The 15,117-nt window shown below is 34.3% G+C and overlaps 3 protein-coding genes across 4 annotated transcripts in view; 2 read left to right on the top strand and 1 right to left on the bottom strand.

Moving 5' to 3' along the window:
• Positions 1 to 15,117, bottom strand: part of LOC125808456 (ras-related protein RABH1e) — a 942,753-nt gene that overhangs the window by 196,829 nt on the left and 730,807 nt on the right. The window lies entirely within an intron of this gene.
• LOC125808406 (G-type lectin S-receptor-like serine/threonine-protein kinase LECRK1) lies at positions 8,890 to 12,608 on the top strand. Its single transcript, XM_049488107.1, has 2 exons — positions 8,890 to 11,241; positions 12,368 to 12,608. Exons 1-2 carry the CDS (start codon positions 8,898 to 8,900, stop codon positions 12,394 to 12,396), a joined length of 2,373 nt encoding a protein of 790 aa, XP_049344064.1. The 5' UTR covers positions 8,890 to 8,897; the 3' UTR covers positions 12,397 to 12,608.
• On the top strand, positions 12,437 to 14,648 carry LOC125808348 (G-type lectin S-receptor-like serine/threonine-protein kinase LECRK2). The gene is made up of 2 exons (XM_049488062.1): positions 12,437 to 12,497; positions 12,610 to 14,648. Exons 1-2 carry the CDS (start codon positions 12,437 to 12,439, stop codon positions 14,646 to 14,648), a joined length of 2,100 nt encoding a protein of 699 aa, XP_049344019.1.

A 15,117-nucleotide genomic window follows, 5' to 3' on the forward strand; every position in this document is an offset into this window, starting at 1 on the left:
TTAATATAACCTTATGATTGTAATTGTGCAACCAAGCAATACATTTGTAATTGCACTGTGGTCATGTTTTAAAAGACGGGGGCGTGAGGCGAGACGTTTTATGCAGTACGGGGCAAGACGTAAGCCCCAAGACACGGGGCGTAAGTCTTATGGATCTACGCGGAGTAACCTCATGTATATTCAATTTTATAATTTTATTACTAAGAAAATAAGCAAAAGTGAAACTTTCAATTATTTTATAATAAATTTTAATAAATAACCTATAATATATATAACCAATAATGAAGAAAAAAATGTATTACAATTACTATTTGAGAAATGTCATTACACCAATGATAAAAAAAAGATTTAAAGCAAAAAAGGTTCGAAAATCCCCCCCAAAAAATAATGCCCAGGGCGTACGTTTTTTCACTCGGCTTACGTTTTTACGCTTGGAGCTTACATTTCAAATTCTAGGACTTACGCCATATGGATCTACGTCTTCAATTTATGCCCTTGTACGCTTTTGGTACATCCCACCCCGAGACTCGCCCCAAAAAACGTTTTTGAAAACACTGCATTGCAGCAAACAAATAGGTGAGTGTAATTACAAGGTGACTTTCCAAACAGACCCTAACAGTTTGAAAAATCACATGTTTATTGTAATTGGTGTAATAACTAGAGTATTAATTACCAGCCTACTAATTACAAACTTAGTAATTACGATGGCATGTTTGTTTACCGTAATTACAAGTGCACTATTTGATTGCGCAAGTGATAAAATCACATTAGATTTTAAAAATTAAGGTTATATTAAATTTTAAAATAAAAGTTAATTATTTTAAATTAAAAAATTATATTACACAAATAAGGAGTTATCTTTTGGAGAGCTATTACTTCAATTTATTTATAATAACTACCATGATAATGTTGTAATAATAGAAATAATTGTATTAATGTTGTCAAACTTTTTATTATTTCTTTGTCATCATGACTTATCTTTCACATCTCACTTTACTGTAAAATATAATCTCAACGATAATGTTTCACAATCACAATTTAATTCTCTCTTCTTGCAATGCTATTTATAAGAATGAGTGTTTAAATGTATTTTTTTTTTAAATAATAATGGATCTTACGTGACACAAATATGTATTAGATGAGTGTCTATATGAGCATCGAATATCGAAAAAAACAAAACAAAATCTCTCTAACTTTTGAATTTTTTGCATAACTATGTTTGAATATAATTAAAGTATTTTTTTTATCACCATGATTTACCACAAATATATCTTTATTTGTGTAATTTTATTATAGAGTCATTTATACAAAGAGAAAGTGACGTAATTTATGATAGAGTAGATTTAATGTTGTTGGTATGCCTATAGTATAGCTATAAGGATCATTGAATTTAGTATGAAATTGTGATAATTAAATTGTCAATTAACTGAAGTTTTTCATATCAACTTTTATGTTTCCGTATTTTTATCAACAAATTTAAATTGAAATTGCAGCATGAAAATTTTGTTTCTGAATAAGTAATATCATGAATCGTTTAATTTTACTTCTCTATTTTATTACATTATTTATTAGAATATCTATTAAGTAGTGACATTAATTATTTAAAAATATATTTAATCTTCTTATAACCGTGCAAAGCATGGACAAGTACATTAGTTATTTGATAAGCTGATTAGAATTTGAACGTTTTGGATAAAAACTTTATTTTTAATTTTTTTTTTAACTATAATGATGCTATCCCTATTTTTCTAAAAATAATTACTTCTTATATAATAAAAATTCTATGCACATGAAACTTTATTGAACTTAATAAATTCAAGATAAGTTTGTATAAAACCTTAACCCACAAATCCTAACTCGTAAAATCAACAACCAAACTAACAGATCGTAAAATTTTATCTGTAAAAAGGCAAATTAATAACTCAGAAATTTGTATAAAATCTTAATCCACAGATTCGAACTCGTAAATCAAAAACTAAACTAGCAAATCGTAAAATTTTATCTGTAAAAAAGTAAACCAATAACTCATAAATTTGGATAAAACCTTAACCCACAAACTCTAACTCGTAAATCAATAACTAACAAGTATAGAAAGACATATAATCAAAGAAGATTGGTTGAATTTGATACCTTAAAGACGTCCAGTAGAAATTCTGATGGAGAAAAGAGCTAAAATATCTCCGATTTCAAAGTTCTTTGGCTTAGGTTAGTGAGTTTATCTTTTGAGAGAATAGATAAAGGGGAATGAGTTAATGTTTAATGGATTGTATGTTAGAGGGGTCGGGGCATGTGTTTAAAATGGGAATGGATTGTTTTTTAAGATTTGGGTTAATTTAAGTTGATTTAGTGATTTCTGTTATGCACATAGGGGAACAAATGATAAGATTAGTAACGACATGAGTAAGAATAACTTCATTTTAATGGTAAGGACATAGTCAACTAATAAATCAAAGTTGAGGGTTATTTTTATGGATAAATTATGCGACTAAGCTAACATATACTACTTAATTATGTATTATATCTATAGTTTTAAATAATTACCCCTCACCATTAGTGTTTCATCCTAGTTGCTATGGACCATTTCTGGATTTGTATATCCTGCATAGATTACCATATATGTCATTTTCTTCAACTATACAAATTAATATTTTTTTCTCATCGTAATCTTTTTACTAATTTTCTCCTTAATTCACTTAAACACAATCAGATTTCAAATTTCAATTTTTTTGTTTTTCCCTCTCAAATCATCCACCACCATCCAACCTAGTTCTTCTTCTTCTTCTTGCTTCACACCCAGTGGGCACCACCAACCACCATCAAACCACCATCACAAACTTCCATCCTTACCATCTTTGTTCCTTTTCCTCGCCAGTGCTAACCGTTAAACACCTTTTTTCAATGAAATCCATCATGAACCAACGAGCTTAAGGCTTGCACAAATCCAGACGAAACAACTCTGATAGACTAGATCTCTGACGAATAACAATAACACCATCTCCGGTGAATCGACTCTACCAAAACCCCAACACTTAATGGACTTTGGGTCAAAAATATTGTAGAAGAATATGATGAATCTGGGTTAATGGACCAAGATCATGATGAGGAAATTAAGGTATTTTGTATATTTTTTGTGATTTGTATTTTTATCAATACAATTCACATTTTGCTTTATACGATTGTATTTATTTAGCGTATCAATGTTTATTGCAGTTATTTTAAATACTTTTTAGACCTTATTTGTAATTTTTTGGGAAAATGCATAAGTACCCCCCAACCTATGCTCGAAATCCCAGAGACACACTTATACTATACTTAGGTCCTATTACCCCCTGAACTTATTTTATAAATAATTTTCTACCCCTTTTTGGCCTACGTGGCACTATAAACTATATAGCTTGAAAAAATCGTCAACACGTATTGTGCCCAAAAGATAGTGCCCACATAGGCCGAAAAGTGGTAGAAAATTATTTATAAAATAAGTTCGGGGGGGGGGGGGGGAGGGGGGGTAATAGGACCTTAGTATAGTATATGTGTGTCTATTAGATTTCGGGCATCTGTTAGGGGTACTTATGCATTTTCCCAAATTTTTTCAACAATTATATACAATTACTTCTTTTGTATTTGTATATTAGCAAGTATACGTTGCAACTATTATTTGTATAATTTTAGCATTATCGAGGTATTTATATAATTTGTTTTGTATATTTTTTGTGTTTGTATTTCTATCAATACATTTCACATTATGTTGTATACGATTCTATGGATTTAGCGTAACAATGTTTATTGCAGGTTTCTTACTTTTTAAGACCTTATTTATATATTTTCAACAATTATATACAATTACTCTTTTGTATTTGTATATTATCAGCAAGTATACGTTCCAACTATTTATTTGTATAATTTCAACATTTATATATATTTATATTCATTTTTTGACATATTTTTTTAGGAAGTTAAATTTATCTTTCATTGTTTGGTAGAAGTCAAATTTGGTAAGAAATCCTAATCAGATATAATAACCATGATTTGTGGGATTGTTTTCCTTTTTAATAACCTAAATTTCTGCCTCATTAATTAAGTTAAGAGTCCAATTTGTATAAAAAATAATTAAGCAAGATATACAATAGTTATTGAAACTATAGCTACGTTACGTAAATAGACAAACTGTAGCTAAAGAGACTAATTATGTTTCAACTCTTAGCTTTTTCTTTCTTTTTTTTGGCAAATTTACCACTAGACAAAGTGTCTAGCGGCCTTTTATTAGAAATAAAAATCTCAATAGGGATAAGTACAAGCAAGGGAGACTATGCCTTACCTTACCAATCCTAATGCGGTAACAAATCTCTACTAACTAACAATCATGAAGAAAATATGAGCTAGAGAGAACTAGGTATTTTGTGATCACCACAGAGTTTGTAATACACTCTATGATGATATTACAAATGAGGATGTTTAAGTAGTGCAAAAATTTATAACAACCAAGAAGAAGGTTGAGTTATGACCTTAACCTTCCTTTTAAAGATGCATGAATGAAAAAGAATTGATTGGCCATCTAAAGTAACCTGAAGTATTTTGTTCTTGTCTTCTTCAAATCTATCCAACAACACTTGATATTTCATCACTTCTTCTTGGAATTATTAGATCTTGTTGAATATGTTGACATTGTCATGTGATTCTGCTTTGCCAGTCGCATCGGTACGTGCCTTGGAACAACATCCTCAGTCACCTTGCCATCCCAAGTATTCTCTCTTACATGCTTCTTTTTGTTATTGTGTTGTTGCCTAGGAGAAATATCTGCATCCCTAGCTGCATTCTCAAAACATTGATCCAACCAATCCTCTTCATCACTTTCCTCATCTTGTAGGTTAACAAACTGATTTGGGGAAAAAGTACTACTACCACCAACTTGTAGTTGTTTGCTAGTGTTAATAGGTGTAAGAGAAACCAACCTTTCAACATCATAACCCCCCAATGCATCAATAAACTCCTTGTCACTAACAAAAACTTTTTGAACATTAGAACCTGTTAAAATCAATTGTCGCCCCCGATGTAACGGAGATGAAACATAGGCAATGCTACTACCCTTAGGCACAAAGGTTGGTGCTTCGGGGCTCAATTTACTATGAGGTGTGACATGCTCCTCCTCTTCTTCTACCATATTCTCCCATCGACTCTCACTTATAACACATTTTTGCCCACTAGAACTCATCAAACTATTTGTTGAAGTAGTTACTGCTTTTTTCGATGCCACCACATTCCATCCCTTACTGCCATGTTGAGCAGAGACCTCACTACTGGATTTTTCAACTCGTTGTGTTGCCTCATGTTCAGTCTCTATAGCATGTTTACCCTGTCCAACAACTAAATGTTACCTATGATTTTCATCTGATTCATGTACATTAACATCACCTAGTTATTGTCGAGAATCAACTAGTGATGCATCAACCACAACTCTTGAATTTGTATTCTCTAATCTTTGAGATACACCATGATGTACATTCAATATAGTAGTTGCAGATGTCGAAGAACCAATTTTTTCATCTGATTCATGTACATTAACATCACCTAGTTGTTGTCGAGAATCAACTAGTGATGCATCAACCACAACTCTTGAATTTGTATTCTCTAATCTTTGAGATACACCATGATGTACATTCAATATAGTAGTTGCAGATGTCGAAGAACCAATTTTTTGCCACAATTTGACTATCCTCAACGACAACCGATTGTGATGTCTCAATAGTTTCCAAAGTTGAGGCATACCCCTATTTTTTGACACGCCTCCCAAAGCCTTATCAGATTCTTATTCAATGCCTATAGTAACTGAAGATTTCTCCTTGACATTAGGATCAAATTCAACAGTAGCAATATCTATTATAACTTTGTATGTAGGAACAATTTGATTTCCAATCGTTGTTTTGATATTAACTAGATTATTTTGGACCTCAACAACACCTTATGCCTCATTATCTGATGTTTTTTTCCGCCAACAAATCATAATTCAAGTTTGCTTGAGCTTGAGGATTTTTTTGAACCAAAATAGGACTGAAATTATTGTGCATTACATCATCAGGTTTTGATGATTCAGTTATCGCCAATACATTATTTTTGGTGCACGTACTTGGATTTTTATCATCGTCTCTTTGAATAACTTCTTCTAGTCCCCTCTTCTCATTCAAAATTCTCCTTGCGTCACCCTTATATTTTTGGATATGATGGGCAATTTCTTCTTCTCTTATACCTACTTCTTGATCATGGACTATGTTCTTTTCAAGATTAGACGACAATTTGTTTAGGCATGACCTTGATGCTTGCAATTAGTACAATACAAAGGAAGATTATCATAAACAATCTCCTGAAAGTGCTTCAAAATCTTACTAGATTCCTCGTCTAAATACTGGAGTTTAATTCGTTTAGGGTGCTTGTCCAATAGATCAAGTTCAACTTTTACTCTTGCTGTGCTAGGTCTTGATCGGACTTGAGTTGCTTTATCAATTGCAATTAGGCGCCCCGCTGCCGATGCAATTGATAAAAAGGATTTCCTAGCAAACAAACTGGTCGGCAAACCTGGCAGGGATAACCAAGCTAATGCTCTTGAAGTTTCTTCCTTCAGATTTAAAGAAAGAGTCCATGGAAAAGTTCTATACCATAGTGTTCACCATTAAACTGAATATAACCAGATTGATGCGATAAAAATGATATAAAATCATCATATTGGTCGCAACGAATTTATATATGTCTTGTAGCAAGTAATCCAATTAAACATTGACCTTTGATAGCAAATTGTTCTGGAAGAATGCTTCGCAACTCTTGGATTTCTGGTGCACCATACGAGAACTTCATCACAATGGCTTGGTAAAGTCCCTCTTCGGTTGCAAACTCGTCTAACTCCTTAAATGTGAATTGTAGGGTTGGCTCTCCATGTACATATTTGATCGATTTCAATTGTGTTTTTGGCACAGATTGTGTAGGGCTTGGTACTGGCTCTGCCTCAGCCATAGGTTGGGGAGAGGACGACAAAGCCATGGAAGGCCTTAAGTCGCCTAGAGAAAAGAGAGTGTTTTAGGTTTTTTGAATTATTTATCTATTCAATTTTCATTTCAACTCTTAGCTATTTATGATATCCCCCCCCCCCCCCCCCCCCCTTTTTAAACCATTTTCCTTTGTTTTCATGTTGGGGTGTATGGGTGTGACGCACATGTATTATGTGGCAGACAATACTTGTATGAGGTCCTCTCATACCTTACCAAGTGGACTTTAGGTCCCACTTGCAAAAAAAGACTAAAGACCCTCTATCTTTCTACTATTCAAAAACCTTTTCTTTTTATTTCTTAGTTGAGTTAATGCTTTTTAAATTTATACTCCCTTCATTTTTATTATTTTCGTCCACTTTTAATTGTCATAGTTTTCTTTTTTAGAGTTAAACTATAAAAAAATTTGACTAGTATTTTACGATGTATTTTTTCATCATATTTATATACAAAAAGTTGCAATTTATAATAGTTTTTTAATATCTAAATTTTTTGTTTAAGATATCGAATTAATGTAATCTAATTTAATTTTGAAAATTGGTCAAATTAACTTGCGCAACATGACAAATAAATGTGGACGGAGGGAGTATTTACTTGTCAAGTATTTTTATAATTTGATTTTTCTTTTTAATTATCATTTTTGACAAATCAAGGAAGAACAATTTTTTTCCTATTATACCCTCAATTATTAACATTCAATTAATGTATTTGAAAAATGTAGTGAGTAACTATGTTTAAGACTCTATTAATTAATAGGTGTAAAATGTTAAACTCACTATGCTAATTATTATTTTCTTAATATGTGTGTCAAGTTAAAATCTGACAAGTAAAAAGGGACGGAGCCACGGAGGGAGTATTTTTTATTTTTCTGTTCAGATATGCCTTTTAATTATTTTTGAAAAAAAAACGAAAAACTGGGGATAGGGAAAGGGGAAATGGGGAAGGGATTATATTACAATATGAAAAATCGAATCAAAAGTTCAGGTAGTCAATCAATTACGCTAAATTTTACTATTTTCTTACTAAGTATTTTCATTCATCAAAGCCTCAAATTTAATATTTTTATAGGTCTGTTTGTGATTTGGTCATATCAATTTTTTATTAAAATATAAAATATAACGTTAAAAGTTAAGCAAAAAAATATACTTAGGAAAAAAGACAAGGTAAAAGAAAAGATTACAAATGAATGACAAAAGTGAGGAAATGAAATGGGTAAATTATGGGACCCACGTGTACAAATGTCAATTAAAGAGCCCCTCACAGAACTGACACTAGTTGTGCCTCTACGCGCAAAAGACAAACTTATACCATCCAACACGCAAGTGAAGATAGAACAATCATATAAGAATTGACTAAGGAAATACATAACGTCTCCCTAAGAAACTTCCTTGTTAAGACTTTGTTTGCATTGCATCATTCATTTCTCAACTTTTCAATTGTTAGAGTTTTGGAAAATATTAACATGATGTTGACGACTCAGTTGTTACCTAATTCGTGTCAAGTGTCAACGTGTTAATTATTACTCTATCGGTCCATTTTTAATTGTCATGTTATGTATTTCGAAAGTTAATTTGACTAATTTTTAAAGTTAAATTATATTACACTAATTTGATTAAACAAAAAATTTAGATATTTAAAAACAATACGAAAAGTACTATAAATTGCAATTTTTTGCATTTCGATATGATGAAAAAATACATGGTAAAATGTTAATCAAAGTTCTTATCATTTGACCCTAAAAAAAGAAAACATGACAATTAAAAGTGAACAAAGGGAGTAATACTACCATTTAAAATTGGAGATGTCCAAGTTAGTATACAAAAGAATACTTATCAAAGAGTATATCCATATTCCCATCCTTGTGTCATGGCTAACTTAGCATTTACTTTCATGTTGTTGATGCTTCCATTTGTATTTGCAGCTATTCAAGTTGGAGCTCAGCAACAGCCCTCCAACATAACCTTAGGTTCTTTTCTTTATCCGAACCGAAATCCAAGTTATTGGCCATCTTCTTCAGGTCTTTTCTCATTTGGTTTCTACCAAAAAGGGGATGGATTTCAAGTTGGCATATGGCTACCTGATAAAACTGTTGTTTGGACTGCGAATAGAGATGATCCTCCACTTCATTCGGATGCATATATCGAGTTCACAAAGGAAGGCAAACTCTTACTATGGACAAAACAGAACAAGAAAGTCATTGCAGAATCTCCAAAGCCAGTAACTTCAGCATCCATGCTTGATTCTGGTAACTTTGTTATCTATAACAAAACAAATGTTGTTTGGGAAAGTTTTGACTATCCAACAGACACCATCCTAGCCGGTCAGCGTCTAACATTAGGCCAGAGCCTTGTCTCTAGTGTTACTGAAGTTGATCATTCAAGTGGAAGATTTTATCTTAGTATGCAGGCTGATGGGAACCTTGTTGCCTACCCAACCAATTATCTAAATGGACCTGAGGCTTCCTATTGGGGTTTTATGCTACAAACCAGAGGTGAATTTGGTGAAGTTAGCTCAGTTTTCATAGGTCTTACTCCAACAGGCCAACTCTTTCGGAATGCTTCTAATGGTTTTCGTTTCCAAGTCAATACCATAGCGAATACCTCTAATCAATCATCAACCAACAAAGCAGCAGCAATTTATCGCGCAACTCTTGATCCTGATGGGATTTTTAGGCTTTATACACATAACTTCGACAACTCAAGCTTGGAAATCAATTGGTCAGCGCTGGAAAATCAATGCAAAGCCAGGGGATTCTGTGGTTTAAACAGTTATTGTACTGCAAAAAATGGCAGCAGCATAGGCGATTGTTCTTGTTTTCCTGGATTTTCATATGTCAACCGTGCAATGAAATTCCAAGGCTGCTATCGGGGATTCGTTTATGAAGAGTCTTGTGGAAGCAGCAGAGACTCAACATTGGCCTACAATGTCACGGCGATTCAACACTTGAAAGTTGGAGGATATCCATTTTCTCAGGTTTCAATGGTTGAGCAGGACTGTAGAAATTCTTGCTTGGATGATTGTACTTGTTGGGCTGCTCTATACATGAATGGAGTTTGCAGCAAATTTAAGCTTCCATTAATTGATTCGACAATTGAACAAAATGATGAGTCCATCAAGAGTTTCATCAAGCAGAGCTATAACATCTCCCAAATGGCAGGTCACTCTACTCCCTATCCTGGAAAAACAGGGAATAGAAATGAAAGTCGGAAAGAGATAATATTGATTCTATCCCTGGTTCTTGGTTCTGTAGCATTTCTGTTCACTGTTTTTGCAATTTTCAGTTATATTTTCTACAGAAGCAGAGCGGACGAATACCAAAAGCTATTGGAAAATCCATATTTGGGGCCAAATGAGGAGTTCACTCTTCGATCATTTTCTTACAGTGAGCTTGAGAAAGCCACTGAACATTTCAAGGAAGAGATAAGGCATGGTTCATTCGGGAACGTCTATAAAGGAATTCTATCAGAAGGTAACAGAACAGTTTCTGTAAAACGACTGGAGAAAATCGGGGATGAAGGAGAAAGGGAATTTAAAGCAGAAATGACTGCGATTGGGCAAGCTCGTCACAAAAACTTGGTTCATTTGCTTGGTTTTTGCTTGGAGGGATCAGAAAAAATTCTTGTGTATGAGTACATGAGCAACGGGTCACTCGCAGATATCATATTCAATTCAGAAACAAGACCTTCTTGGGAGCAAAGGATGAGACTTGCACTGGACATATCAAGGGGAATACTTTATCTGCATGAAAAATGTGAGACTTGCATAATTCACTGCAACATAAAGCCACACAATATCCTAGTAGATGATTCGTGGACGGCTAAAATCTCTGAATTTGGGCTTGCAAAGTTTCTGGTGCCTGATCAAGTAGGAAACCAACTTCAGCTTAAAGGAACAAGAGGATATTCGGCACCAGAGTTGCAGAATAGTGCTTTGATCTCCGATAAGGTAGATGTTTATAGCTACGGAGTAATGCTCTTGGAGATCATATGCTGTAGAAGTAATATGGATGTCAACGTCTCAACCGAGGATGAAATCTTTCTTCCTAATTGGGTACACAAATGCTTTGTCGAGAATGATATCAGTAAGCTAGTGGGAGATGAGGAAGTAGATGTGAAGTCCTTGGAGAGGATGGTGAAGGTTGGATTGTTATGCATTCACGATAATCCTGATCTGCGCCCTTCTATGAGGAATGTAGTTCTCATGTTAGAAGGTACTATGGATATACCATTTTTGGCATGGTATTAAGTCTTTTACACTTCATTTGGCTGGTTGCTACATCTCATTCAAAATGTATCATATTATATTGTATTGTGTTGTGTATTTGTATTGTATTGTTTTTATGAATACAACATTTGGTAGATTGTATTGTTTCTCATCGTTAGATAATGTCGTAAATCAACAGTTTGAAGTATAAACCTATAAGAAAAAGTAGGGTATGGGGTAGAGTCTATATATAAAATAAGATTATTAGATAAAATTAAGATAAGGACACAATTACACTAAATCTATCTTAACATAAAATTAGAAAAAACTACTTTTGTACTAATATGGACGAAAAAGAATTTATGAAAATGAAGAACTAGAGACAATAATTTTCTACTCCCTCCGTCCCTTTTTAGTTGTCCACTTTAGAAATGACACACAGATTAAGGCAACAATGATTAGCACAGTGAAGTTACAATTTTACCCTTATGACAACTTTTCACTTCAAAATTACAACCACTTATTTGAATTAAAGTGAAATAAATTGGAGGGAAACAACATACACTTTTAAAATTTTCAAAAAGTGTAATAAGGGTATAATAGGAAAAAATTTGTTGTCCTTTCTTGATTTGTCAAAATGGACAACTAAATAGGAACAACTAAAAAAAGAAATATGGACAAGTAAATAGGGACGGAGGGAGTACTAATTATATGGACGAAAAGGAGTAGTTGCAATTTTTTTCTTTGTAGTCCTTTTCAGCCCTTGTTTTCAAGTTTTGAATTCTTGCACAAAAAAGTAGAATTAATTGTTCATCTCTCCTATCTTTGATAAACTTTTCTCAGGATGACTTAGTGAATTGACTTGTGGATCACATCAAAGCATTTAAACTCTTCTTTATTATTTTCTATTAAGAAGACTTAATAGACGACTTGACCAGGTAATGTTCCCAGCTTCTTCATGGATATTTCTTGAAAAAATGTTCTGTTTGACTTAACCGCTTCTTTAGTTTTTTTTTTTTTTTTATCTTCTTCAACCATGTTAACAGTTAGAACTAGTCCTTCTTTAATTTCTCCCCCATTGATATCATGGCTCTCTATTTCTTACTTGTGTTGTTTATCTTTGGATCCGCTAGAGCTCAATCAAATCCACCTAATACAATAAGATTAGGATCTTCTCTTCATCCCACTGGACAATCTACAGCATGGTACTCAGCTTCAGGTCATTTCGCCTTCGGTTTTTATCCACAAGGAAGTGGTTACAAGGTGGGAATTTGGTTAGTGGGAGGCTCCAATAACACTATTGTGTGGACCGTGTCCCGTGATGATCCAGAAATATCTGCTGATTCTACCTTGGCTTTCATTGATGGAATTGTAGTTTTGAAAACAAATAACAGTGAGGATAAGACTGTTGCAGCTAGTTCATCAGAATCTGCTTCTTATGCCAACTTGCTTGATAACGGTAACTTTGTTCTTTACAATCAAGATCATGAAGCTATCTATGAGAGCTTCAGGTCTCCTACTGATACAATTTTAGGTGGCCAGAAATTAACAAGTGGGGGTAAATTGGTTTCTAGTTTCTCCTCCACAAATCATTCCTCGGGGCGATTTCGCCTCTTGATGCAGGATGATGGGAACCTTGTTGCATACCCCAGATACTTGTTTCGGCCAGTGGATGCCTATTGGTCTTCACAAATTTATTGTGATGGTTGCAGAAATCTCCTGCTTCTTAACAGCACTGGCATCTTATTTCTGATCAATAACACCGATTCATCAGTACTTCGACAATTATACACTCCACTTGTGCAGAATGACAGAGCTATTTATCGGGCCACTCTAGATTATGATGGGAATTTTCGTCTCTATTCTCACGAATTCAACTCCAATGGGAATTCTAAAATGGTAGTGGAGTGGGAGGCAATTGATGATATTTGTCTTGTGAAGGGTTTCTGTGGCCTTAATGGCTATTGTGTTGGAAGTAATCACAATGCACCGTCTTGTATGTGTCTACCAGGGTCATACTTGAGAGAGAATGATCCAAGCTTTGGTGATTGTCAAAGGAACTTCACCAGAGGAAAGTGCATTAATGGGAAAGAAGATGTAAGTGTCTACAAGATTACTACCACAACCAATTTGACCTGGGAGGATCCTCCTTACTTTGTTACATCACTTCTAGGAAAAGAAGATTGTGGTAAATCTTGTTTGGAGGACTGTGATTGTGATGCTGCTCTTTTCGATGAAACTGGCCAGTGTATGAAACACAAGCTGCCTCTGAGGTATGTCAAAGGTGCTCCTGAAGGATCTCGCACTGCTTACTTCAAAGTCAGCAATCTAGCAGTGCAAAATCCAACAACGGATTCAGTGAAGCCACCATGGGTGGTGATCTTGGTTTTATCGATAAGTTTCGTTATGTATTCAGGTACTGCTCTTGCATTTTCAGGCTTTTATGTCTTCAAATTCCGGATAATAAAGTACAGGAAGCTACTTCAGACAGGAACCACAGGCTTAACGAAAGATTTCATACTCAAAACTTGCTCTTACAAGGAGCTAAAACAGGCAACGGATGGTTTCAAAGAGGAATTAGGAAAGGGTGCTTTTGGAGCAGTTTATAAAGGGAGCTTTGACAAAGGTAAAAACCTTGTAGCAGTGAAGAGGCTAGAGAAGGTAGTGGAAGAAGGTGAAAGGGAGTTCAAAGCAGAAATGAGGGTCATAGGTAGAACTCGACACAAAAACTTGATTCGTTTGCTTGGATATTGTGCTGAAGGATCAAAAAGAGCTCTTGTTTATGAATATATGAGCAATGGTTGCCTAGCAAATCTGTTGTTCCGAGGAGCTACTCGGCCGGATTGGAATCTAAGAGTAAATATTGCACTAGATGTGGCCAGGGGAATCCTCTACCTCCATGAAGAATGTGAAGCTCCAATTATCCACTGTGATATAAAGCCACAAAACATCTTACTCGACGAGTTGTTGACAGCTAAAATCTCAGATTTTGGTCTGGCCAAGCTGCTAATGCCTGATCAAACAAGAACTTTCACTGGTGTAAGAGGGACTAGAGGGTATTTAGCACCAGAGTGGCAAACAAATGCCCCCATCTCTGTCAAGGTTGATGTCTTCAGCTATGGTATTGTATTGCTAGAAATCATTTGCTGCAGAAGAAACATTGAAGTCTGTGTGACTAAAATAGAAGAAATCCAGCTTTCTATATGGGCATATAGTTGCCTTGTTGAAGGTGAAGTAGACAAGCTTGTTGGAAGTGAAGAAGTAGACAAGAAAACCTTGGAAGGAATGATCTCTGTGGCGATTTGGTGCATTCAGGACGAACCAGCTCTTCGTCCTTCCATGAAAAAAGTATTACACATGTTGCAGGGAATTATTGATATTCCAATTCCTCCATGTCCAAGTCCCAGTAGTTAATTTCAGTAGTTGTAAGTGGTTTGGTTTATTATGTTGTTGTTTTCTTCAATAACATCTTTTAATGGAAATTTTAGTGAGGATATATAGTTAGTTCAACATACATGAGTTCAGATTATGTTTTATTTTAATGAGATCATTTGCAGGCCCTATGGGTGTAATCTTGAAAGATATTACTCAAAAATGAGAATGTTTTGAAGTGTCAGAGTATCAAAATACTCAACTATTACACTAGGAGATTATCAAAATTATGCTTTCCATCATATGTTGGGAGTTACGAAAATTCAGACATATATACAAGTATATGTGGGAATATTTAAGGTGTTGAGAGCCACTAGATTTGGAGCTTCTAATTAAGGTGGATAACACTTCAATATAGTAACAGGATTGCTGATATTATGCAGGGAAAGGGTATTCCTTCCTTGGCACCTTGATAGTATTGTGGTTAAAGGCTTAAAGCAAGGAAGTCTCT

This window comes from Solanum verrucosum, unplaced genomic scaffold, assembly GCF_900185275.1.
Source record: "Solanum verrucosum unplaced genomic scaffold, falcon-dt-bn FXZP01000112.1, whole genome shotgun sequence".
In the NCBI taxonomy this organism is placed as follows: domain Eukaryota; kingdom Viridiplantae; phylum Streptophyta; class Magnoliopsida; order Solanales; family Solanaceae; genus Solanum; species Solanum verrucosum.